We start from the raw sequence: 25,899 nt of genomic DNA, 5'->3' as shown, positions 1-25,899 counted from the left end.
ATGCATAATGCTCTGACCTATTTTTTATTTTTGTTTTGTTTATTGTGCCACATCAGTCAGTGCTATGGAGTTACCCTTAGCATAATGCTTAGGGGCTCCTCGTGGCAGTTCTTGGGGGGACCATGCAGTGCTGGGGATTGAACTCAAGGCTAGGAAACCAGGGCTTTGGTCCTTGCAGCTCCCTGGGACTCTTTTTATCAATTCATTTTCTAAAATTGAAATCACATTTCACAATTGCAAATAACTACTCAAAATATAGATGACTTAAATTATTATACTATAACCTAGAACTATACTTGAGTAGTTGACTATAAACATACTGTGAGTTATTAAACTGTGAATAACACTGTTTTTAACTGTAAAAGGCTGTAATTCTAAAACCATGGAAGAGACTAAAAAAGCCACTGCTAACATGTCTGACAGCACATGCTCTATCAGGATGTAGGTCTACTGCCAGTCAATAGGATCATTCTCATAAGTAGAAAGTAATAAGAAGCCATTACATTTTCTCCTCAAAAATCTCTGTTTTGGGGCCACACTCAGCAGTGCTGAAGGGTTGCTCCTGGCTGTACATTCAGGGATCACTCTTGGTGGGGCTCAGATGCCAGGGATCAAACCTACTGTATGATCACTCTGCCCTTTTACAAGGTGGCGACCTTCTAAAAACTTTTAATTCACACATAATTCCTCTTGGTATGTGTATTCACTACACCAGTAATTATCAGTGAGTGTGAAAAGTCACTCACTCTCTATCATGAGTTGATAAGCTTAGGTGCCTTTAGGATGCTTAGATATAATTAATTTACTTCTGGGTACGCAAAAGAATGAAGTGTGATACTTGACGCAAGTCCCAGTTTTGACCCTCCTTCCTTCACTTCTTCCACTTGAATTTCTAGTTGGCTCTGGTATTTGTTAACAAACCCCGAATTTTAAGAGTTCCTCCTGTAGCCAGCAGAGACCATGAACTGGGACATGCCAGTGGGAAAACATTCTAGTGACAAGGCAATGGCAGTAATAAGAAAGCAGCAGATGGATAGGCTCTGAGTGCAGGAGTTACCATTCTCACGCAATAGTTTCAAGACTAGATAAAAATCTTGAAGCAGGGGGCTGGAGCGATAGCACAGCGGGTAGGGTGTTCGCCTTGCACGCGGCCGACCCGGGTTCGATCCCCGGCATCCCATATGGTCCCCCAAGCACCGCCCGGAGTAATTCCTGAGTACAAAGCCAGGAGTAACCCCTGAACATCGCTGGGTGTGACCCAAAAAGAAAAAAAAAATCTTGAAGCAGGGCCGGAACAATAGTAGAGCAGGTAAGACGCTTGTCTTGCATGCAGCTGACCCAGGTTCGATTCCCCAACAATCCATAAGATTCCCTGAGCACTGCCAGGAGTGATTCCTGAGCATCACCACATGTGATACTAAAGACTGCCGCCCACGCCGGACCCCTCAAATCTTGAATCCGGGTCAGAGAGTCTGTAGAGCAGGTAGGGCCCTTGCTTTGCAAGCAGCTGACCCAGGCTCAATACCCAGTACCACATATGGTCCCCCAAGCCCCACCAGGAGTGATCCCTGAGTATAGAGCTAGGAGTAAGCCCTGGCCACTGCCGGGTGTGACCCCGAAACAAAACAAAACAAAAAAGTGAGGTATTATGAACATATAATCATGCTGGTTAAAGCAAAGTTCAGAAAGACCCAGATTATAACTAAGTAGTTAATTAATCAGATTAATCACTATATTAATCTCTGTATAAAAGATAAGGTTCATCAAGTAATGGTGGATATGTACTGGGTAATAGCCACAGTACTGCTTCCTGATTATGTTTATTGACTCGTTTTGTTTAAGTAAGATTTACTTTTAACATTCTTGTAAAAGAAATGAACCCTTGCCTTTTGTCTGTGAAAGTATTTCTGTCTCATGCCTGAGAGTTTTGCCAGGTAGAATATTCTTGGCTGCCATTTTTTATTTTTGAGTATTTTAAACAACATTCTACTCTCTACTGGCTTCTATAGTTTCTGTTGAGTCTGCTGATGACCCGATGGGAGTACTTTTATTAGTCATCTGGTCTTTGGGGGGGTATGAGGGAGTCTTCTAAACAATGCTTTGTTGTTGTTTTTTTTCTTTTTGGGTCACACCTGGCGATGCACAGGGGTTACTCCTGGCTCTGCACTCAGGAATTACCCCTGGTGGTGCTCAGGGGACCATATGGGATGCTGGGAATCAAACCCAGGTCAGCCGCGTGCAAGGCAAATGCCCTACCCACTGTGCTATTGCTCCAGCCCTTAAACATTGCTATTGAGGTCTCCACTCTTGGTGATTCTCTGTCAACTGAGCCAGATGGTTCTATGCAGGGCCAAAGGATGTACTGCTGCTTGGGCCTTGAGGTGCGGGTGATAACCAGGGTTACTCTGGGGCCATGGAATGCTAGGGATAGAAGTGAGGTAGGACACATGCAGGGCATAAATTCCTTTATTACTGTCCTTCTGCTTCCTATTTACCTGCCTTTTTTTAGAATCTTAAACTAGCAATAGTTTCACCACTGTGTCTTAGTATAGGTGTCTTTGCATTTAGATAATCAAGTGTTCAATTAGCTTTATAGATTTATATATGAAACTCTGGGCTGGAGTGATAGCACAGCAGGTAGGGCATTTGCCTTGCACGCAGCCAACCCGGGTTCGATTCCTTCGCCCCTCTTGGAAAACCCGGCAATCTACCGAGAGTATCTCGCCCACATGGCAGAGCCTGGCAAGCTACCCGTGGCGTATTCAATTCAACAAAATTCAATTTGTTGCCAAAAACAGCAACAATAAGTCTCACAATTCAGACGTTACTGGTGCCCGCTCGAGCAAATCGATAAGCAACGGGATGACAGTGATACAGTGAACAGCCACAGTAAGAAAAAATACCCAATGTAGATTTTAGTACTAAATCCGAAATGGAAAGCCTCTTTACATGTAGCAGAAAGAGAAGGAAAATGATCATTGTTACCTAATAGCTGCTATTCCATGTCCGATTTCATGTACAACACCGCTAATGAGGACTGCAGCAAAGAAATAGGTCAGTTGGTTGACGGGTAAATTTATACCAGGAACCTGAATAGAGATAAAATGATAAATATACAGTTGAGCTCCAAGAGACTGTGATTTTCATTCAGAATTAAAGTTTAAATCTCTAAGGAAAAGCACATAAAACTTACTATGAATTATCAATGGTTCTTTTTTCCATTTCTATCACAAAGTAAATATACCAATTTTTAAAAATAAGGCAGTTTTGAGTCAGTCTAATGAGAGCGTGAAACATCAGGATAAAAAGTCTAGCTTCTGAGCTTCCTGCAATCTTCACCATGGAAAGCAGCCTTAAGGAGCCTGGCACAGCGCCAGGGAATGTGGAGGAACAGTGAAGGAAGGAGTCAGCAGCAGATCACCTCACAAGGGCTGGAAGGCTCATTCGGGAACTCTTACTACAAATATTTCTTCCTCTGAATTGCTTTTCCGAGGTTCCAAATACTTTTGCTCAGTAATACAGGATATCCCCTGCCCTGCCCAGCAAGGAGTTTCATTTTAATATTTTCAAATTATAGGAGAATTGGTAATTAAAGGTAGTATAAGGTGCCTTCCTGGTGTGGAAACACCGTGCCCTCCATTGTGTCTGTTCCATCATTTTGTCCAGTTGATCAACTGACCACGAAAATAGTACCAAAGTACTATTATATATATATGTATATATATATGAAGTGAAAGCGATACATATATTAGTAGAATATATGTATATATGTATATGTAGAAATAATACATATATTAGAAGTGAAATTTAATGCCTAAAGTAAGGCATTTGGAACAGACATGTTAGGACCTTATAAACAAGCAGGAGTTGTCTTAGATGTGTGTGTATGTGTAGGTATATACATATATACACTGTATACACACACACACACACACAGAAAGTTTGCTGTAGTAAAGGCTACCTGGTAGATTTGTTTTCAGATACCCAAGAATCTTTTCAGAAGATAACCCCTACCAAGTTATATAACCTGTTAAGGCAAGATTCAATTAATTATTTCTAGTGGGATCCACCAGGCTTCAGTAATAGCTGGATAGTTACACACTGAACTATTTCTCCTAGGCCAGGAGTTGAAGTGCTAAAGATATCCTGAAGGAAATTCATTCTTTGTCTAGTTATTATTTCTATTTCTTTTTCTTGGTCATAGCAGGACTGCACAGGTGATGGGGGGTGGGGGGAGGGGTGGGTATGGGGCACCAGGGACTGAATCCTGGTTTCTTGCATGCAAACATGTGTTCCTCCTTGGCTCCTCTCATTATTATATTAATTATAAAACATGTCTAAAGCAGAAAGATTGGAAAATTCAAAAGAAAACCAGAAGTCTATAATCCTGCTCCCGAAACACAGAGCAACAACAAAAACAGTAATTATAAGCATCTGTCCTAGACTTTTCATACATTCATTTCAAACATACATTTTTTAATCATAGTTTCATTTTTTTGCTTTTTGGGTCACACCTGGTGATGCACAGGGGTTACTCCTGGCTCTGCACTCAGGAATTACTCCTGGCGGTGCTCAGGGGACCATATAGGATGCTGGGAATCGAACCCGGGACGGCTGTGTGCAAGGCCCTACCCGCTGTGCTATCACTCCAGCCCCTAATCATAGTTTTTCAAACCTTCTTTCACTTAAGAGTATCACATTTTCCCATTACTCTTTCCAGGTTCAGCATGGGTTGTGTGTGTGTGTGTGTGTGTGTGTGTGTGTGTGTGTGTGTGTGTGTGTGTGTGTGTGTGTGTTTTATTTGAGCCACACCCAGTGGTGTCCAGGGCTTACTCCTGGTTCTATACTCAGGAATCACTCCTGACAGGTTTGGGAGACCATCTGGGTTGCTGGGGGTGGGGTGTCAAACCCGAGTCGGCTGTATGCAAGGCAAGCGCCCTACCCCCTGTGCTTGTGCTCCGGCCCTCCTGGTTTAGCATGCTTTTTAGACTCGTGGAATAGACTGCCCAGCATTTATTTTAAAGGTTTCTGCTCTTATGATAACCACATCGACATAAATGGGTTAATTTCGAGAATCATGAGACGATCTCATCCAATGTTTAACATGCCTCACAGAGAAAGAAACACATGCTATTCCAGAAAATTTAAGAACTTTGATACGTAGCAAACTGCTTTCCAAAGGCAGACCCTTCCATTACCACAGGAGCTGCAATTGGAAAGAAATAATAGGCACACCACTGTTTGATGTATGTATTTATGACCATTATTAAAGTTGACCTTTCCCCATTTTTGACCACTGACAGGTCTTTTTGACCGCTGACAGGTCTTCTGTAAACAGTCTGTTGAAGCCTTGACTCCTCATTCTCCTAGAGATTCATCTTTCGTTATTGATCTATCACATCAAATTGTCAGTAATCAGCCTTCTGTAACAGACATCACAGATCTTTTTCCCAGTTTTTCTGCCTTTTAGTTTTTATTTTTTTGATATTTAAAAATTCTCGCTAATTCAAAGGTTTGGAGCATGTGCTTTGCATGCAGGAGGTGCAGTCTCAATTTTAGCACTGCAAATTCTTCTGAGAATTGCCATGAGCAACCCCTGAGCACTAAGCTAGGAGAAGTTCCCAATACTGCCAGGTGTATCTCCAAAACAAAAAGAGAACAAAATACTTTTTAATTTTTTAAAAAATTCCAGTCTTGGGGCTGGAGCAATAGCACAGCGCGTAAGGCGTTTGCCTTGCACACGGCCAACCCGGGTTCGATTCCCAGCATCCCATATGGTCCCCTGAGCACCGCCAGGAGTAATTCCTAAGTGCAGAGCCAGGAGTAACCCCTAAGCATCGCCGGGTGTGACCCAAAAAGAAAAAAAAAAATTCTAGTCAAATCCATTCATGTTCTTAGATGGTTCCTATCATCATTAGTTTTATGCTTGCATGCCCTCATTCTCTGTTCATATAAGCAACATGCCATTTATTTTTTTTTCTTCTTGGGTCCCCAGAGATGCTCAGGGATTTACTCCTGGCTCTGCACTCAGGAATTACTAGTGGCAGTGCTTGGGGGACCTTCTGGGATGCCAGGGACTGAACCTGGCTCGGCCACGTGCAAGGCAAACACCCTACCCAGCGTGCGACCGCTCTGGCCATCCATCCCATTCATTCTATCAAAATTTTTATGATTTTATGTTTTAATTTTGGTTCAATTACAACTGGTTTTTATTTTAATTTTTCACTAAGGCACCATGATTTCTATAGATACTCATAGTTGAGTTTCAGGCACCAATCTCACCACCTATGTCAACTTCCCGCCATCAGTGTCCCAGGCGCCCTCCTATCTGCCAGCCTGCCTCCTCCACAGCCACATTGTTAAGTCTCATTGTAGTTTGTATCTCCTGTTTTTAGTGTTGTTCGCTGTTGTCCTATATATGGATATAGGACACCTGTGAAGCACTGATGTGCCCAGGATCCATCCCTTTTTGCCTCTTCTTACTCTATCTCTTGATTTTTCCCCTTCTATACTCTAGGGTCAAGGGCAATCTAGGTATTTTGCTTCCCTCACCCTGTTATTCCTGTTTGTTTCTTTTGGGGTCATATCCAGCAGTGTTCAAGGGATCTGCACTCAGGAATCACTCCTGGAAGTACTCAGGGGACCATATGGGATGCCGGGGATCAAACCCAAATCAACACTGTGCAAGGCAAACCTTGCACATTGTACTATCTCTCCGTCCCATAGTCCTAATATCCTATGTACCACAAATAAGTGAGGTCATCTGTTGCTTGTTCTTCTTCTGACATATATACACAATGGAATATTACGTAACTTTTTTTTTTTGCTTTTTTGGGTCACACCCAACAATGCACAGGGCTCACTCCTGGCTCATGCACTCAGGAATCACCCCTGACAGTGCGCAGGGGATCATATGGGATGCTGGGATTTGAACCCGGGTCGGCCGCGTGCAAGGCAAACGCCCTACCCGCTGTGCTATTACTCCAGCCCCTGTAACTTTAAGAAAAGATGAAATCCTGTTGTTTGCTGCAACTCAGATGGAACTGGAGGATCTCATGTTAAGTGGAATTTTTATGTGCAACAGAATTTCATTGGTAAACCTTTTAGTAACTGAAAAGGTTCTCAAACCATGCTACTTGGATGACTTTCTAGAGTCTATTAACTCCAAGTGCCCTTTCCCCAGTTATAAAACTAGTTTTATAATCATTTACTATACGCATATTTCACTGAGTGACAGTCCCATAATTCAACCACTCCTCAATTATATATTATGGCTGTTTATACTTCCTTATTATAACTTTCAGAAAAAAAGAGCTTTTCGAATACTACATATTGAAATTTGGATGTGTTTACTTATACTAGAGTCTGAGACGTGGACATAAATAGCCAAAGAATATGGATATTTTAGCATTTTCATTATTTAAAGTGTTCTTATTCAGACACCACTAAGTAGATTGCTTTTGCCATAGCGGTGCTTAAAGGCCATTCCTGGCTCTGTGCTCAAGGGCATGTCTGGTGGTGTTTGGGCGACCATATGCAGTGCCAGGATCAAATTTGGGTCATGCCGGTAGCTATGTACTAGGTAAGTCCCTTAACCGCTGTATTATCTCTCTGGCCCTTAAGCAGATTTTTATTTGGGGTGGGGGTTAGGTCATACCTGGAGATGTTCAAGTGTTATTCCTAGCTCTGTACTCAGGAACCACTCCCGGTAGTACTCCCAGAACCATATGGGATGCTGAGGATTGAACCTAGGTCAGGTGTATGCAAGGCCTTATCTGCTGTACTATCTCTTTAGTCCCTTTAAGCAGATTTTTGAAAGAACATCATGGTACCCTTTCCGACATCTCCCATGTTGTCAGGCATCTGTTTATTCAGATAGTATTTTTCTTTCATCTGATTCCTCTAAATCTACAAACTTAAAATGCATTATATATTCCCATTCAAAGTCTCCTGGTTACCTTGCTCTATAATAACCAAGAAGGCCTGCCCTATAGGACAATTTTATGGTTTCCCTCGATGCAATTATAAAAGAAGGGAAGGATCTGAACTACCCATGTGTCTCAGCCATGATTCCACAGAGTATTAGATGTCCCAGAACACTGACTGCTCAATAGTACCAGGGAATCGGGGAATTAATACTGAACAAGGTGGTGAGGAATTATTCAGTGACGAGAAAGTATGTTCTCTAAGCTATACAGACTCGTATCAAAAGAGCATCTGTATTCATGCAAAAAAATAGATAAACCTCCAGGGTAGAATACAGAGGGCAGCGATTTCTTTTTTTTTTTTTTGTTTCTTATTTTATTTTATTTTATTTTATTTTTTTTTACTGTTTTTTTTTTTTTAATTTTATTTTTTTTTTAATTTTTATTAAATCACCATGTGGAAAGTTACAAAGTTCTCAGGTTTATATGTCAGTTATACAATATTCAAACACCCATCCCTTCACCAGTGCCCAAATTCCACCACCAGAAACCCCAGTTTACCCCCCGCCCCCACCCCCCTACCCCCTACTGTATAACTAATGAATTTCACTTCATTTTTTTCTTTACCTTGATTACACTCCATAATTCAACACAAAACTCACTATAGTTGACATAACTCTCTCTCTCTCTTTTTTTTCTCTTTTTCCTTTTCCATTTTTTTTTTTTTTTAATTTTTCCCCCTCATCCCCCTTCCTGCGCCTCATAGTATGGTGTACTCCACGCCACGTTAGCCAGCGTGGGGCTTTTGCTTAGTTCACAGTCCAGAGGTGGCTGTTACATTAAGAACCTTCAATATTTCAACAAAAACTTACTGTTATTATTTGGAGTTTCCCCCCCAAGTCTGACCTGTTCAAATGGAACCCTTTCACATTGATGACAATTATAAATGTTAAGTCGCGCGGACGCGGCAGCGTCCGCGCGGTTTTGGATTTCTGTATAAAGTCCTGGGAAAATTCGGGCAGCGATTTCTTAATGATTCCAAACCATGACTCTCCTAATAGTCAATATTTTTGTGAGCTCTGAAAATCAAATAGAATTACTTCTTCTCTACACAATACTTGCCTTTCTGATCTTAGCAGGCAGACAAGCCAGTGCTGTATCTCCCTGAAACCTGCTTCTTTCCCAACTCTCCTCTTTCTTAGCAAACAATAACCAATCGTGCATGTAGTTTTAGAGTCATCCAAAATGCTTCCTTCTTCCAGCCTCACACTCAACTAATCACCCCTCTCAGAACTTCATTCCAAATACCCCTGGAAACACTCACATCATTCAGTCTTCTTCATTAATTCAAGTACTTATCAAAATTTTGTCGTTGTTGCATTTTTAGTTTGTTTCTGGGCCACACCCGGCTTTTCTCAGCGATTACTCCTGGCTCTGCATCCAGGAATCATTCAGCAGGTTCAGGGAACTATATGGGATGGCAGGTAACGAACTAAGGCCAGTAGTGTGGAAGGCAAGTGCCCTAATCACTGTAGTGTCACTCTGGCACCTCTACAAATAATTTCTTTTTTTTTCTCTACAAATAATTTCTTAATCTTTTCACAGTACTCAGCCTATTGGAGGCCACAGAGACAAGCTAAAAGAAAAGTCTCCAACTATGACACAGCATCATCTAAGACTCCTGCAAGTGGTAATTATAAATATAAAAAGGCCTTAAAAAAAGCTAGTTAATGGTATGGGAAGGGGCTCAAACAGGCTCTTCATGCATTGGTTAGATCCCAGAAACCATTAAGAGGAAGGGTAACAAGAGTTAGAATGCAATTTATGTGTTATAGGGATCTTAATTGGACTGGATCGATAGCACAGCAGGTAGGGTGTTTGCCTTGCACACTGCTGACCCGGGTTCAATTCCTCCATTCCTCTCGGAGAGCCCGGCAAACTACTGAGAGTATCCCACCCGCACGGCAGAGCCTGGCAAGCTACCCGTGGCGTATTCAATGTCAAAAAACAGTAACAAGTCTCACAATGGAGACGTTACTGGTGCCCGCTCGAGCAAATCGATGAACAATGGGATGACAGTGCTACAGAGATCTTAATTCACTATGACTATTTCTTGATGGTAACAATCACCTTAACACCTCCAGAAGACAACATAAATGAAGCAAATACCCATGTAATTGGTGGTCTTTTTCGTTTGGGGGCCACAGCTGGCATAATTAGGAGCTATTCCCCTCAGTGTTTCGGGGTCACACCTGGAGCAGGGGTGGGGAGCCCGGGAACCATGCAGTGGCAGGGAGCAAACCTGGCGTGTCCTGCACACAGCCCCGGCTCCAGTCTGCCGAGCTGTCTTTCTGGCCCTCCTGCCAGTCCTGAGGGTCTACTTGCGCTACTGTCACTTCCCCTACAGTGGACTGCAGTTCCTTGCTACAGCTTGACTAATGGCATTGGTTAAGCAGGTAATCTCAGAAGTTGTCAGCCCTTTCACTTCATTCAGTCACATTAAAGACAGAAATTATGCTATCTAGGTGAGCGAGCGTCTATGTTTTAAGAAAGTTAATACAAACAAAAAGGCACTTACCACAACTTGTAGCACTTGCTCATTGTTAAACGAAGAAGATGAGAAAGAGGAAGAGGAGGAAGAGGAGGAGGAAGAGGAAGAGGAAGAGGAAAAGGAGGAGGAAGAGGAGGAAGAGGGAGTGTCATTCATCATTTGTGCTAAAGTCTGCATCAGCGTTTTTCCCAGGAGGAAAAAAGAGCTGAACATGGCAATCACGCCAAACACCATTCCAAAATTGAACCTGTCAAGTGGGAAAAAAAGATAAGAACATAATTCTTCACAGTTCATGCACTAGTAAATTCAGCCAGTTATATTTTTTCCTCAATTTCGGTTTTTGAATCACATCCAGCTATGCTCATTACTCCTGGCTCTGTACTCAGGGTTCACCTCTGGTACTTAAGGGATGATATAAGGCGCCAGAGATTGAACTGGGTCAACTACGTTCACTCCGGCCCCTATATTCTTTTTTCAGGGGTGGGTGGGGGATGCAGCTGGGGATGCCGTTCAGGGTCTCAAACATGTGAAACAGGCGCTCTAACATTCCTGACCTCAACCAGTCACATTTCACAGCTTCAAAAAATGGAGAGAGGCTGGTACTTAGGGCATTTACCTTGCACACAGACAACCCAGGTTCAATCCCCGCTACCACATACTGTCCTTTAGGCCCTGCCAGGAGTGATCCCTGAGCACAGAATTAGGAGTGAGTCCTGAGCACAGCCGAGTGTGGCCCCCAAACAAATAAACAATTGCATAGAAGTTTCAACAGGTCTTTTTTCCCTAATTAAACGTTAGGTATTTGACTGAAGCCCAAGCACTAGTCTCCTTCATCAAACTGAAGTGGCTGAATACTGTCCCCAGGAAAAAGTCTGTTTTCGGGGCCTGGAGATGTGGGTTAGTGGTAGCGAGCCTGCCTTGCAAGCGTGAGGTCTTCAGTTCTGTTCCCAGAGCCACCCCCACACAAAGTGTGATCCGGGCACTGTAGGCACAGCCTCTATTACACCACAACCAATTGTGTGTGAGTACTACAACTAAGGGTGCGGCCCTTGGCGAGCATCACAACCAAGTGTTCAAGAAATGTGACCAAGTGTGTGACTCCCAGACATCACAATAACAACAAAGAGAAGCAAAAGAGTGTCCCCCCCAGCATCTTTTTCTCATTTACATAATATTATACTGGTTCTGTTTTCATAGTTATAAAAACCCTGACAGTATGGACATCTAATTCTCTTTTTTAATCTATTGATTACACTGTTAGGAATTTAGCTGCATTTTGCGGTGAGTTTAAACATTAGCCTGGTGGGAGCTGTAGTGATAGTACAGTGGGAACCTTGCACACAGCTGACCCAGGTTCGGTCCCTGGCATTCCATATGGTTCTCCAAGCACCAGCAGGAATAATTACTGAGTGCAGAGCCAGGAGGAACCTCTGAGCATCACCGGGTGCAACACAGAAGGCAAAAAGTAAAAAAAAAATAATGAAGATAAGCATGCTAAAATTTAGCAGTTAATAATCTGAAGGTATCGCTTCACTGTTGGGACTAATCTGTTAAGATTTAAGTTTCGGCTACGCTGTGCTTTCCAGGCTGGGAAGTCAGCTGACAGCGGGGACCGTGCCTTGCCAGCAGGAGGTCTGGGTTCCAGCACGAGCACTGCAGGCCCGCCAGTTGCCAGAGGGACCCTGAGAGCCTCGGAGTGGGCTCAAGACAAGACAAATAAAAAACAAGCCAAAAAAATTGCCTTTTTTCAGCAACCTGTCTATTTCGTTCTAAATTGTCAAATTTATGGGGACAGAATTGCTCGCAAGTCTCATTTTAAAACTACATAGAATCTGCCTTAGTGCTCTGTTTAATTCTAATTTTCATGTACCTGTATTTTCTTTTTAGTCTTGATAAATTATAGAATGTATTTTCAATTTTACTAATCGTTTCAACAAGTTCACTTATAGAAATGCTGACTTTGTGGGGAGGCCACACCCAGCTGTGCTCGGGCCTTATTCCTGCCACTGGAAACCATCGAGGCGTCAGGGGACGGCCTGGGTCAGCAGCGAGCACTACCTGGTAGGCCTCCTGGATCTGCTGCTTTGCTCTTCTTTATACTTTCTATTTCACTGATTGTTGTTCTTGTTACTATTTTATTTGCTTTGTTTTGCTGTCACAATATGCAGTTTTTTTTTGGGGGGGGGTCACACCTGGCTCTGCACTCAGGAATTACCCCTGGTGGTGGTCAGGGAACCATATGGGATACTGGAAATCGAACCTGGTTTGGCCGTGTGCAAGGCAAACGCCCTACCTGCTGTGCTATTGCTCCAGCCCCAATTTTTTTTTTAATTTATTTATTTTTAATTAGAGAATCACCGTGAGGGTACAGTTACAGATTTATACACTTTTGTGCTTATACTTCCCTCATACAAAGTTCGGGAACCCATCCCTTCACCAGTGCCCATTCTCCACCACCCGTAAACCCGGCGTCCCTCCCACCCTCCCCAATCCCATCTCCCCCCCACCCCACCCTGCCACTGTGGCAGGGCATTCCCTTCTGTTCTCTCTCTCTAATTAGCTGTTGTGGTTTGCAATAAAGGTGTTGAGTGGCCGCTGTGCTCAGTCTCTAGCCCTCATTCAGCCCGCAACTCCCTTCCCCCACATGGCCTTCGACTACAATGTAGTTGGTGATCGCTTCTCTGAGTTGCCCTTTCCCCGGAACGTGAGGCCAGCCTCGAAGCCATGGAGTCAACCTCCTGGTACTTATTTCTACAGTTCTTGGGTGATAGTCTCCCACTCTGTTATTCTATATACCATAGATGAGTGCAATCTTTCTATGTCTGTCTCTCTCTTTCTGACTCATTTCACTCAGCATGAAACTTTTCATGCCCATCCACTTAACTACAAAATTCTTGACCTCCTTTATTCTAACAGCTGCATAGTATTCCATTGTATAGATGTACCAAAGTTTCCTCAACCAGTCATCCGTTCTGGGGCATTCGGGTTTTTTCCAGATTCTGGCTATTGTAAACAGTGCTGCGATGAACATACATGTGCAGATGTTGTTTCGATTGTACTTTTTTGCCTCTCTTGTCCAGCCCCAATTTTTGACGATCCTATTAATTATCCTTATCCGCATTCTATTTGGAGCCGAAAATTTTTTTTCTTTTTGAGACACACCCGGCGATGCCCAGGGGTTACTCCTGGTTCTGCACTAAGGAATTACTCCTGGCAGTGCTCAGGGGACCATATGGGATGCTGGGGATCGAACCTGGGTCGGCTGCATGCAAGGCAAACGCCCTACCCGCTGTACTATCATTCCAGCTCCATGGAGCTGAACTTTTAATAAAAAGAAATTTAGACAGAGATCCCGGAAGGTGTTCCCGTTTACACTAAAACCTTTTTTGGGAGGGGGGTAGGGTACACCCAGCAGAGCTCAGGGCTTATTCCTGGCTGTAAGCTCAGAGATCACTTCTGGGAGGGTGCGGGAAACCATACGGGGTGCTAAGGGTCGAACCAGGATGCCCGCGTACATTGGAAGCACCCGACCCACTGTCCATCTCTCCAGCCCCATGGCCTTTTGCTTTTTCAGTCAAAGGGTTACGCCTGCACGCTCAGGGGCCCACGATCCTGCTTCTCCTGCAATGTGGCTGGGCTTTTTCCCAAGCGGCTTGTGCCTATGCCTTACTGCTTAAATGGTTGCAACGTCCTTTCCATGATGGAGGCGAGGTGGCACTACAAAGGAAATATAAGGGGCTTGTGTTCTTTTGGTCACTGGGTACGCCCAGGACCTTCAATCCTACGTTTGAGGAAGGGGGCAGAATATTCCATTTTTCCTCACTGAAAATGTTCCACCTGTGGTTCCAGAGCGATAATACTGCAGGTAGGGTGTTTGCCTTGCACATGGCTGACCCGGGTTCAATTCCTGGCATCCGATACGGTCCCCGAGCACTGCCAGAAGTAATTCCTGAGTGCAGAGCCAGTAGTAACCTGTGCACACTGCCGGGTGTGGCCCAAAAAGCAAACTGAAAAAAAAAAGCTCCACATCTGAAGTATATAGCTCAGTAAATTTTGATTCCACCCCCCAGATCAAGACATACGGCCTTTATTAATTCCAAAAGTATGTGAACTGCAATCCCATATGCTTACATAAAGTCAGAAAATTTTTATTCTGTCATTCTTTTAAAAGTCAGTACATTGGAAAAGAATGGAAACAATTCATCTAATAAGCATTCCTCATGACCACATTTGACGAACTAAAACCAAACAAGAGAAAATAAAAGTGTACCATTGGTAAAGCACGCGCGCCTTCCTCCGCCCCCAGCTGTAGAAGGCGCGATTGAAAACAGCAGTCTGCCATCTTATGTGGAAGGGGGAGATGCTCAATCCGTTGTTTTCCAGCCAGTCTTCATAAGAATTCTTAAAATACACAGATGACTAGGAGAGAAAGTAAAAGTCCCACATGACTCAAGTTTGAAGAACAATGCATAATGTTTACAAAAATATGAAAACAGGACCCTGGCTCCTCAAATGTTTCTAACTTTACAGCTGTGTGTTTACACTTTTGGATATTAAAATAAAGGTCTCAAACCAGCTGGTCTGTCGAGGCGAGGGCTTGAAAAACTGTGGTCCGTGGACCAAATCCAGACTTTAACATGTATGTGTTTGCAAACCCAGTTCTTAACCTCTTGTATAGCCTGTAAATGAAAGATGGTCTTTATGGTTTGGTTTGGTTTTGCATTTTGGACCACACCTGGCTATGCTCAGGGGTTACTCCTGGCAGCGCCTGGGGACCGTAGGGGATGCCGAGGATCGACTGCGGGTTGACTATGTGCAAGGCAAGTGCCCTACCATGATACTACAGCTTTGCAGCCCCAATGTTTTTAATAAGCTAAAGCAAAACAAAACCGTATTTGACAGACTTCGCACGGCCCACAAAGCCTAAAATACTCGCTATCTATCTGACCCTTTACAGAAAAACTTTGTGACCTTCTGCTTAGTATGGCATCATCCAATCGCAATCTAAACACGAGACATCGTAGCCATTTTATAATCTTTTGTAGTCAAATTAAAAAAAACATGAATATATACACATATTTTCAGTGCTAGGACTGAACTTAGGGTCTCATATGCAAAGCATGTCCCCCAAATCATACCCCTGGGTCATACATATGTATATACGCATATATACATATACATGCACACATATACATGTGGAGGTAGGGGTGGAACACACCAGATCTGTGCTCAGAGGCGACCACTGGCTGTGCTCAGCAGACCCTGGGCCTTAACACTTGCACTAGCTCTGCAACTTGAATTTAAATATATTAAACTCACATTTTAGGGGCCAGAGTGATAGTAGAGTGGATAAGGCACTTGTCTTGCACACAGCTGACCTGGGTTTGATTCCTGACATCTCATCTTGTCTCCCGAGCTCCGCCAGGAGTGATTCCTGAGTGCAGAGCCAAGAGTAAGCCCTGAGCACAGCCAGATGTGCCCCCCCAAGCAATATATAATTAAACTCAAAACACCCAATTTTAACATGTATTTAATAAACATCTACTGAAATACTTTACATGCTATTTCTTTTCTCTTTCTTTTTGTCTTAAGTCTCTGAAATCTGACTGCAACTCCATCCTACAGCCCACCCCCATTGGGACGAGCCACTTTTCAAGTACCCAATGAACATATGCAATTAGTGACGTCGATGAGAGTTTGGTTCGAGACTCCCAACCAATCCCCCAGGAGTCACTAGCCTAGTCAGAGCTAGTGTTTCTAGGCTTCTGAACAGCATCCCTAAGAATCCAGGCTAGCGTTGACCCTATCAACTTACCTAAGACCATCTTGGTCTCACTAACAGCTTGTTAAGACTTGAGCAGGTTTGGAGTCCTTGACGAATGTGGGGTTTTGAAGAAGGGTATTTTATATGCCTGACACTGCCCCCCTATTTACCTCAGTGCCATTTTCTTTTCTTTTTCTTTTTCTTTTTTTTTTTTTTTTGCTTTTTGGGTCACACCTGGCAATGCACAGGGGTTACTCCTGGCTCTGCACTCAGGAATCACTCCTGGCGGTGCTCAGGGGACCATATGGGATGCTGGGAATTGAACCCGGGTCGGCCGCGTGCAAGGCAAACACCCTACCCGCTGTGCTATTGCTCCAGCCCCCTCAGCGCCATTTTCAAATCATCCTGATGCCCAACTATTTGAGGAATTGATAGGCCACTAGAAAAACAGTTCGGTCTTATCCCATAGTTCTGAGTTTGCCTTCGAACATAGGCAATTAGTGGCGGCAAGGAGAGCTTGGCGCTACACTTCCCCCGAACCAGTCCAACAGGAGTGAGTCTGGTCGGAAGAGTGCTCTCTGACGAGACTTTCCAAGTGCTTTCTAGGCTTGACCGATCACATTTTCTGTGTGACGGTCATGGCCTGGAAAGGGACAGTGACACTCCTCTCCAGCAGACGTCCACTGAGGAGATCCTGGAACCAAAGCTGGCAAGAGCAGACCAAGTTGGCAGCAGAAAAACTGAAGGTGCTGGCTCCTAAAACTTAAGATTCTTCTATTTTCCAGATAGTCTGAATGAGAATTAGGCTTTTACTCAATGAAGAGCACCCTCAGGGAGCCAAGGGGCTGTGACTAAAACTAAGTGCCATCCTGATCACCTCACACACTAGTCCAGAGACTGGAAGATTTTTTTTTTTTTAATTTTGGTTTTGAGTTACACCCGGCCGATGCTCAGGGGTTACTCCTGGCTCCACACTCAAGAATCACTCCTGGTGGTGGCCAGGGCATGGAACCAGGGTCAGCCGTGTACAAAGCGAGCACGCGACCCGCTGGGCTATCTCTCAAGCCCCAGGCGGAAATTCTGTATTTTGAAATTTAGTCAACTTTGCAACATGAAGAAATTATATAGCTTTTTTTTTACATTTTTATTAAAGTGCTGTGATTTACAAAGTTATTAATAGATGAGTCTTAGGCATACAATATTCCAACACTAACCCCACCACCAGTGTCAACTTTCCTCCACCAGGACACCCCTGCTCCCCTGCCTGCCACCTTGACAGGCTCATTTCTTCTTCTTCTTTTTTTTTGGCTTTTTGGGTCACACCCAGTGATGCACAGGGGTTACTCCTGGCTTTGCACTCAGGAATTACCCCGGCAGTGCTCAGGGGACCATACGGGATGCTGGGAATTGAACCCGGGTCGGCTGCATGCAGGGCAAATGCCCTATCCGCTGTGCTATCACTGCAGTCCCAACAGGTGCATTTCAAAGTTGAGTAGTTTAGATCCCAAGTTTTCAGTACTGTTGAGTCGACGCTTTGGTATAGAGCTATACTGCTCTCCCACGTCACCAGGATGCCCAAGGCTCATGACGCCTCTTGCCCCATTATTTCCCTTTCTCATCTTCCTTCCCCCACCCTTGACTTCTGTCCTTCTCATCCACTTTTCAAGAAACAAAGGCCTGGGCCAGAGAGATGGTAAAGAGGGCCAGGCACTTGTTCTGCATGCTGCTAACCAGGGTTTGATCCCCAGCACCATATATAGTCCTGAGCACCACCATGAGTGATCTCTGAGCACCACCATGAGTGATCTCTGAGCACAGACGTGTGCCCGCGCCCCAAACAAAACCAAACCAGGGTCTATATCGCTTTACGACATGCCAACCACTATGCCAAGTGCCTCATAACGGAGCATCTCAAATACAAATGCCCAGAGGGAAAAAAACGGGAGATCTCAAGATGCAAAGTCTCATTCTGCAGGGTGGTGGTAAGTCTGCATTTCTGACAAGCTCCCAGACAGAAGCTCAGGTTGAATATTAAGGTTTCATGTGAATAAATAATGTAATCAATCACGGTGAGTGGCCGGGCTCAGGCCTGGCTTCTAAGACGTCACCACATAAGCTCTTCATTTTTCAAGTTTAAATGCAAGTTTCCGGGCTGGAGCGATAGCACAGCGGGTAGGGTGTTTGCCTTGCATGTGACCGACCTGGGTTCGATTCCCAGCATCCCATATGGTCCCCAGGGCACTGCCAGGAGTAATTTCTAAGTGCATGAGCCAGGAGTAACTCCCGTGCACCGTGTGAGCCAAAAAGAAAAAATAATGCCAAGTTTCACTTAAACTGTTCTGTGAACCTGAAACTTCAGTACTTTTGTTGCTACTTTTGGCCACACTCTACGGGGGGGGGGGAGAGGGGGGAGAATGAGCCGGCAGTGAGCAAGGCAAGCACTTGACTGCTCCAGTTCAAATATTATTTTTGTTTCAAGTAAAATGATGTCCAGAACATGAAGCTTTAGCTACTCGTTCCCGGAATTTTTACTGCTTGCGGCTCTATATGACTTTATATGACATACAGCATCCAGACGTTCCCCCTACCCCTGCCTAACACCGACTTCCAAAAAGGACGTTTCTTGGGGGAGGGGGGGTCAGGGAGACAGTCTAACAGTCCAGCTGGTAAGCCACTTGCTCGCCAAGCACGCGGCTGCCGCGGGTTCGAGCCCCCAGCATCTCTTATGGCTCCCGGAGGCTGGAGGAAGAAGCCCCGAAGCATGGCCCGTGGCCCCGCGGGAAAAGGAAAGCGGCTGCTCCTAGAAACACGTGGCCACGTGCTCCGGGGCTACTCCTCCGAATAACCGAAGAGCCCGAGTGCGGGTGTGCGGGGAGCCACAGCGAACTGCAAGTAGGAAACCGCCTCGGGCCTCTCGCCCCCTCCCCCCGCCCCCCGCCCCGCGCGCGCGCCACTCGGAGATTTGCAACATTGGCGGCATCTGGAAGCCGTTAGGAAACCGACGGCTCCGGCTTCGCCCCGACACGCTGTATCACAATGTGTCCACTGACTGCCAGCACGGCCCCATTCACCTGCTGCCTCTGGACCGCGGCCCCCGAGCCCCAGAGGGCCGGCCGTGCCCGTCCTAGACGGCGCGGGCCCGCTGCTCCCCGGAGCGCTGCCCCGGCCCCCCTCCCGAGTCCACCGCGCGCGCATCCTGGAGGCGGCGGGGGGGGGGGGTGGTGGGGGGCGGCAGCACCCCGCATCGCGGCAGCGGCACCGGCCGCCACACCCCTCCCGGGGCCGCCGCGCCTCGCCGGGCGGCCCACGTGGGCACCCCGAGCCGGCGTCGCCAGGCGGCGGGGAAAGGCCTCGGGCCTCGCGCTCCGGCCCCCCCCTCCCGCCCCAGCCGGCGCCACGGGCTCGAGGCGCAGGCCCGGTGCTCTCACCTTCAGGACCAAGTCGGCTAGGTAGACGACAGTCCACCCGCCCACCACCACCACCAGCAGCGACACCGGAATCATCGCGGCGGCGGCCGGCAGGCGGGCCCGGGCGACGCTGCTCCCCGCGAGCCGCGATCAGCCGGCCGCGCGGCGCCTATGGCCCCGACCTCCGCGCCGGAACCAATGTGCGCGCGGGGCCTTTCTCCCGCGCGCGCCGTTTCCCACCCGGCCGCTTCCGGGGCCGGCACGCGGGGGGTCCGGCTCATACCGGAAATGGGCCGGACGCTTCTGTGGCGGACGCGCCGGGCGCGCCGCCCGCCCCCTAGCGGCTGCCCGGGCTCCGGCCCTCCCTGCTGTGGGCGTGTCCGCGCGCGTCTAAGCAGCCGCCCAGGCTCCGGGAAGGAGCCAAGTTCGACTTAACCGCCTGGCTTCGTTCTTCCTAGTCAAGCAGGAGCCTGCCGCTCCGAGAGACACAGCCTGTGTTCCCCGTGGGGCTGAGGAGATGATGCCCTCTTCTTTACTGCAAAATACGAGAAAGGGGGCCGGAGCGATAGTTCAGTGGGTAGGGCGTTTGCCTTGCACACGGCCGACGCGGGTTCGATCCCCGGCATCCCATATGGTCCCCCGAGCACCGCCAGGAGTTAATTCCTGAGTGCAGAGGCGGGAGTAAACCCTGACCATCGCTGGGTGTGACCCAAAATGCAAAAAATGAAAAGAACAAAATAAAAAAGTGAGAAAGGGTCTCCTGTGGCGATGAACAAAAGAGAACTCTGACCACTTGCCCATGGTTTTGTTTGACGTCCACGTTCTTACCTATATATCACTGTATCACTGTCATCCTGTTGATCATTGATTTGCTCGAGCGGGTGCCAGTAATGTCTCGATGCGTGCTAGTCCTGAGATTTTTAGCAGCCTCTCTTTACTTGTCCTTCTCAACGGTGCCATATTGGAGGCTCTTTCAGGGTGAGGGGAATAAGAGCCATCATTGTTGCTGTATTTGGCATTTCGAATACGCCATGGAGAGCTTGCCAGGCTCTGCCATGCGGGCAGGATACTCTCGGTAGCTTGCCGGGTTCTCCAAGTGGGAGAATTAGACAATAAGAAGTCTTCTGGGAGCGTTGTTTTATAGTCTCTGGATCTTGGCCATTGATGGGATTACACTGCACCGGGAGCAGTTTGTGGGTGTGACTGCATAGCTACTGGAAAATAGGGGGATCTGGGTGGTGGAGAAGGCCCAGTCCCAATCCGAGCAGGCTTGGAGATCTCAGCCCCGGGTCCCGCACACCTGGGTTCCTCTGCTGGTTCCTTCATGCATGAGGCTCGTCTGAACGTGTGAATGTCTGAAGAGTGGCCTTGAGCATGGCTGTGGCTGGGTTCCGGAGGTCTTTGGCTGCCAGGGCTCTGCTCAGGGCGGGGAGGGAAACTCAATCCTCCCTCCTCTGAAGGGCCCAGTGAAGATAGCCAGGCGCGGGGCAGGACATCCTGTGTCACTCTCTTCCGGGAGCTTTCTTTTATAGTCTCTGGATCTTGGCCGTTAATGGGATTATGTTATTACATGTATATATGTATATAATTTTTCTTGGCTTTTTGGGTCACACCCGGCAATGCCTAGGAGTTACTCCTGGCTCTGCACTCAGGAATGGTGCTCAAGGGACCATATGGGATGCCGGGGATCGAACCCAGGTAGGCTGTGCTATCGCTCGAGCACCAACATTATTTGACGTGCACGTTACTGTATATTGATCCAGAACAGTGGTTCTCACTCTGTATATTTGGGTTGGCAGAAACCTTAAAAATTCCTAATGCTGAGGCCAAAGTGATAGTACAGCAGGTAGGTCACTTGCCTTGTGTGTGGCCCACCAGGGTTTGATCCCCAGCACCCCGTATCGTCTCCCGAGCACTGCCGGGAGTGACTCCTGAATTCGGAGCCAGGAGGAACCCCGGAGAATCTCCGGATGTGGCCTCCCCCCAAAACAAACGAAAATTCCTTATGATTATCCCGAAGCCTGCGCACATTAAATTATATTTTAAAGAGCAGGACTCAAGAGTTAGTAATTTTAAAGCTCCTTTGGTGTTTCCACGGCGCTTCTAAAATTAGAATCGCTGCATGAGTTTATCTCTAATGGAACTAAAGGTTTTGTTTGTTTGTTTGTTTTGCTTTTTGGGTCACACCCAGCGATGCACAGGGGATACTCCTGGCTCTGCAGTCAGGACCTGCTCCTGGCAGTGCTCGGGGGACCATGGGATGCTGGGAATGGAACCGGGTTGGCTGAATGCAAGGCAAATGCCCTACCAGCTGTGCTATCGTTCCAGTGCTGGAACTGAAGTTTTTTGTTTTTTTTTTTTCAAATTTGGGCCGAGAACTCAACATGAGGAAAGACTTGGCGCCAGAACTGCACAGGAGGAAGAGAGCAGCATGGAACGCCTTCAAGAGCGTCGAAGAAGTGCTTAAAGAGGACAAAGAACCTCCAGTCCGGGCACATCTTTTTGACTCCACCATTCTTCCTGCACTAACATACACCTCAGAGACCTGGGCCCTATGCAAACAGGATGAGAACACTATTAGGGTATCCCAAAGAGGAATCGACAAAGAGCTGTGCTTGGAGTATCACGTTTCACTCAAGTGAGAGAAGGAATCCGGAGCTCTGACCTCCGTAGACCATCAAGAATCAGGGACGCTGTCTCGTTTGTCAAGGCGTCAAAAATCAGATGGGCTGGACACGTAATGCAATTCAGAGACGCCCGCTGGACTAGAGCTGTCACCGACTGGATTCCACGGGACGTCAAAAGACCGTGTGGCCGCCCACCAACGAGATGGTCAGACTTCTTCGTCAAAACCCTGAATGAACGGTTCCTTCATGTTCTCTTCCTGTTCCTGGATTGAGCAGATCTCATTGGGCTACACACTAGAACGTGACAGGGACAAATGGAGATGTTACTGGCGGCTGCTCGAGCAAATCGAAGGTCAACGGGATGACAAATGATACAAGTGATTTGGGCCACTCCCAGCGGTCCTTAGGGCTCATTTCTGGTTCTGTGCTCGGGGATCACTCCTGGCAGTGCTCAGAGGAATGTTTCTGTTGTTGGGGATGCAACCCTCATAGGACTTAACCTCCACACTATTCAGTCCTTCCCTTGAGAAGTGTTGTTTTGGGGACCCACACCCAAATGCGCTCTGGGCTTTCTCCTGACTCTAGACTCAGAGATCACTCTTGAGGGTGGGGGGGGCATTTGGGAACCAAATGGGTGCTGGATCAAATCAGGGTTCAAAGGCAAATTTTATGAAGTATATTCTGAACTTTTCTTAGTGTTCATAAGAGAACATTTTAACTTTTATAAGTTACTTGTTTTAAATTTCTGAGGCAATAATAATCAACAATACTAGTAACAACAAGAACATAATCTCTAGAACAAGTTTCCCTGAGTCCGAGGGATACAACAGAGGACAGGGCCTTTGCACTCAGCTGACTCTCTTTCCATCCCTCGCACTACATAGGGTTCCCTGAGCACGGCCAGCAGCGATCTCTGTAATCTCGCGCATAAATCCTAAGCATTGCTGGTTATGCTCTCCCCCAAAGAATAAGCGTTCCCAATAAAAAAGCCTTCTCAATCTACTCTGAAATAAAAAATCATAATGCTAAAGACCTACACTACAGATGTGCCAGTAATTTGCTAGGTCTTCTGTATTTTCCCTCAAGTTTTAGTAATTTAGCATCAGATCTGTATCTTTGAAATATCTCATTTCAATCAGCTCGTTTTAAATGTCTTTGTGTATATGTGTGTATGTGTTATTCTAACATGCTGCCACTATGCTTTATAACTTAGTTATATATCCACACATCTTTTGACTCTACAAATTTTCCATATAGAGGTATCCCACGAGTCTTAGTACAGTTTTTGATTTGGAAATTTCAGAAGTGTTAAGTGCTAAAAATGTACAAAGAGCCTCATTTGAAGGTTTTCTCTTCCTATACTTCATTAATTCTGAATAATTTTACATCTCATTTTTTAGTTCCTCTAAGTGAAGATGACATATTGATTGAAACAAAAAGTTGAAGACCACTTACAGTTCAGATATCCTCAAGGCCATGTCTGAGCAACACAATTTAAAGAATTTACTTGCAAGTGATGTTTCTTTTCCAGTGTGTACTCTGAATTTATTAAAGCTAAAAACTACCCCAAGGCTGGAGGTCAATGACTGTATTTGAATTGACCTTTGCACTTACATAATTACCATAGTTTTTTTTTTAAACTCATTGTTCATTCCTGGGAGAATATTAACTGAATAATTGAAATGCCTTCCCTTTTGTTAGCCTGAAGCTGTGACTCGACCACTTGCTGGGACAAGCATGAGCTACTGTGTGGCTATCTGATTACCAAAACTACCTAGGAAATGAGTTGATTGTGTTTTTCAGTGCCTAACCTAAAATTTTACTTGTTCAGCTGACTTGGTGTTCACATCAGGGACCCAGCAGTCGAAACAAAACACTGAACTGAATCCTGCTGGTTTCTGGAATTTATCAGAAGTGAAAGCCAGCTGGTGGCAGCAGAAGAGACGGAAGGGACAAGATGGCAGCAGAAATTGCCTGGATTCCCGAAGAGCAAGGTATTCGTCCTTGGAATAAATTTGTGACCTGATTTACAATTCGTTTCAGGGTTTTGTCAAGGAACTGCTTTGCATAAAGGACACAAAGCCCTGCTTTCATTCTTCGCATTTAAATTTGGAATATTATTTTTATAGGAACAACAAATAAAGATTGTGGCTGAATGCAAAATAGTTACCTGAAAAAAAACAATATTTGGCAGCCTGTCAGCCTCATAGCACAAGCTTGAGCTATCAGAATCAGCATAAAATATATAAATTAGACATTACTAGTTTTTAAAATTACTATCATTTTTTTAGAGTTCAAGCTCCCTGTGGCATATTCGATATGCCAAAAACAGTAACAAGTCTTGCAATGGAGACATTACTGGTGCCCACCCGAGCAAATCGATGAACAACAGGAGGACAGTGCTACGACAGTGCTACAGTACTTCTTTCATTTTTTGATTTTATCATCTATGATTTTCTGGTGGAGCCACACGCTGCAGGCTCAGCGGCTGTTCCTGGCTCTGTGCTCAAGAGTGACCCCTGGTGGTGCTCGAGGAACCATATGTGATGCCTGAGATTCAAACCCAGGTTGGCCACATGCAAGGCATGTACCTAGACTCCTATACCGTGTCTCCAGCGCTCAAATTTTATTAGTATAAATGTTAGAGTTCTGATTTCTCATGTTTGACTTTTCCTTCAATAGTATTTATTTCTCATCAATGTAAGCTTGTCTCGAGTCAATTCTACTAAATGATTTATAAATATTTATATTATTAAATGATACCAGTCAGGATAAGTAAGCTACGTTATGCCTGTAAAACATCCTGAACCCTACTGGATTTCTTTTTTGATTCTGCTGTGTATCTACTATGGGCTGGCAGGCTGATTGGAGGTGCCAAATCGCAGCAGGAGGCAAGATTCACTTAAGGATAGAGAGAGGACTCGAGTGTCTGCCGTTGGCAGGGAAATGCTGTGGCCTCGCTCTGTGTGTGTTCCTTGCAAATCACATTTCATTAGCCAGAAGCAGTCAAATAGCTATGCCTAAGTTAATGGGAGAAGGAATGTGTGTGTAATTTCCTGGTCCTGGAAGAAAACAATAAATTTGAGAAGCTCTTTTTAATGACTCATTTTCTGGAAAGAACTTTACTAAAATTTATAGCTGCAGAAAATGTGAAAAAATCCTCCACCTTCAACTAAGGGAAATAGTTTAGATTATGCAAGAGGCGTTTCAAATGAAGGCCTGATGGACACCTCTGCTTGGCTGGCAAATACATTTCTTTATGACGCAGCCATGCTCCTTCATGTGCACACTATTCATGGCAACCTCATCCCACGGCAGCGGAGTTGAGTAGTTGTGGCAGAGTTCTGATGGTCTGCAAAGCCGAAAATACTGACTCTGTACCTAAATCATCAATAAGACTGTTCTTTGTGGCCAGGAAGACAGTGCAGGGATAAGGTGCTTGCCTTGTTATGTGGTTGACCCCAGTTTGATCTTTGGCATTGCCAGGATCCCCTAAGCACAGAGCCAGGAGTAAGCCCTTAGCACCATGAGGTATGGACCAAACTCCTTCTGTCCACCCCTCAAAAAGGGGGAAGATTGTTCTTTAGCTTCTTCTTTCCATAGACATAGAACTATAAGTAATTCT

At 45.7% G+C, this 25,899-nt stretch overlaps 1 protein-coding gene across 4 annotated transcripts in view; it reads right to left on the bottom strand.

Moving 5' to 3' along the window:
* MBTPS2 (membrane bound transcription factor peptidase, site 2) overlaps window positions 1–19,861 on the bottom strand; it is a 60,541-nt gene extending 40,680 nt beyond the window's left edge. For 3 of the 4 annotated variants that reach the window (XM_004612238.2, XM_055121638.1, XM_055121639.1), the window contains exons 1-4: window positions 19,669–19,861; window positions 14,747–14,895; window positions 10,504–10,723; window positions 2,986–3,089 (exon numbers count right to left, since the gene is read on the bottom strand). In XM_004612238.2, coding sequence (XP_004612295.1) covers window positions 2,986–3,089; window positions 10,504–10,723; window positions 14,747–14,895; window positions 19,669–19,743 — 548 coding nt within the window. In that variant the 5' untranslated portion in view covers window positions 19,744–19,861. Of the gene's footprint in view, window positions 1–2,985; window positions 3,090–10,503; window positions 10,724–14,746; window positions 14,896–19,668 lie in introns of those variants that run through there. The other variant, XM_055121640.1, reaches the window with a different exon arrangement.
* Window positions 19,862–25,899: the final 6,038 nt, after the last annotated feature.

The sequence above is a fragment of the Sorex araneus genome, chromosome X (assembly GCF_027595985.1).
Source record: "Sorex araneus isolate mSorAra2 chromosome X, mSorAra2.pri, whole genome shotgun sequence".
Lineage (NCBI taxonomy): Eukaryota > Metazoa > Chordata > Mammalia > Eulipotyphla > Soricidae > Sorex > Sorex araneus.
Note: the sequence above shows the minus strand (reverse complement) of the source record. Positions and strands in the feature narration are given on the sequence as shown.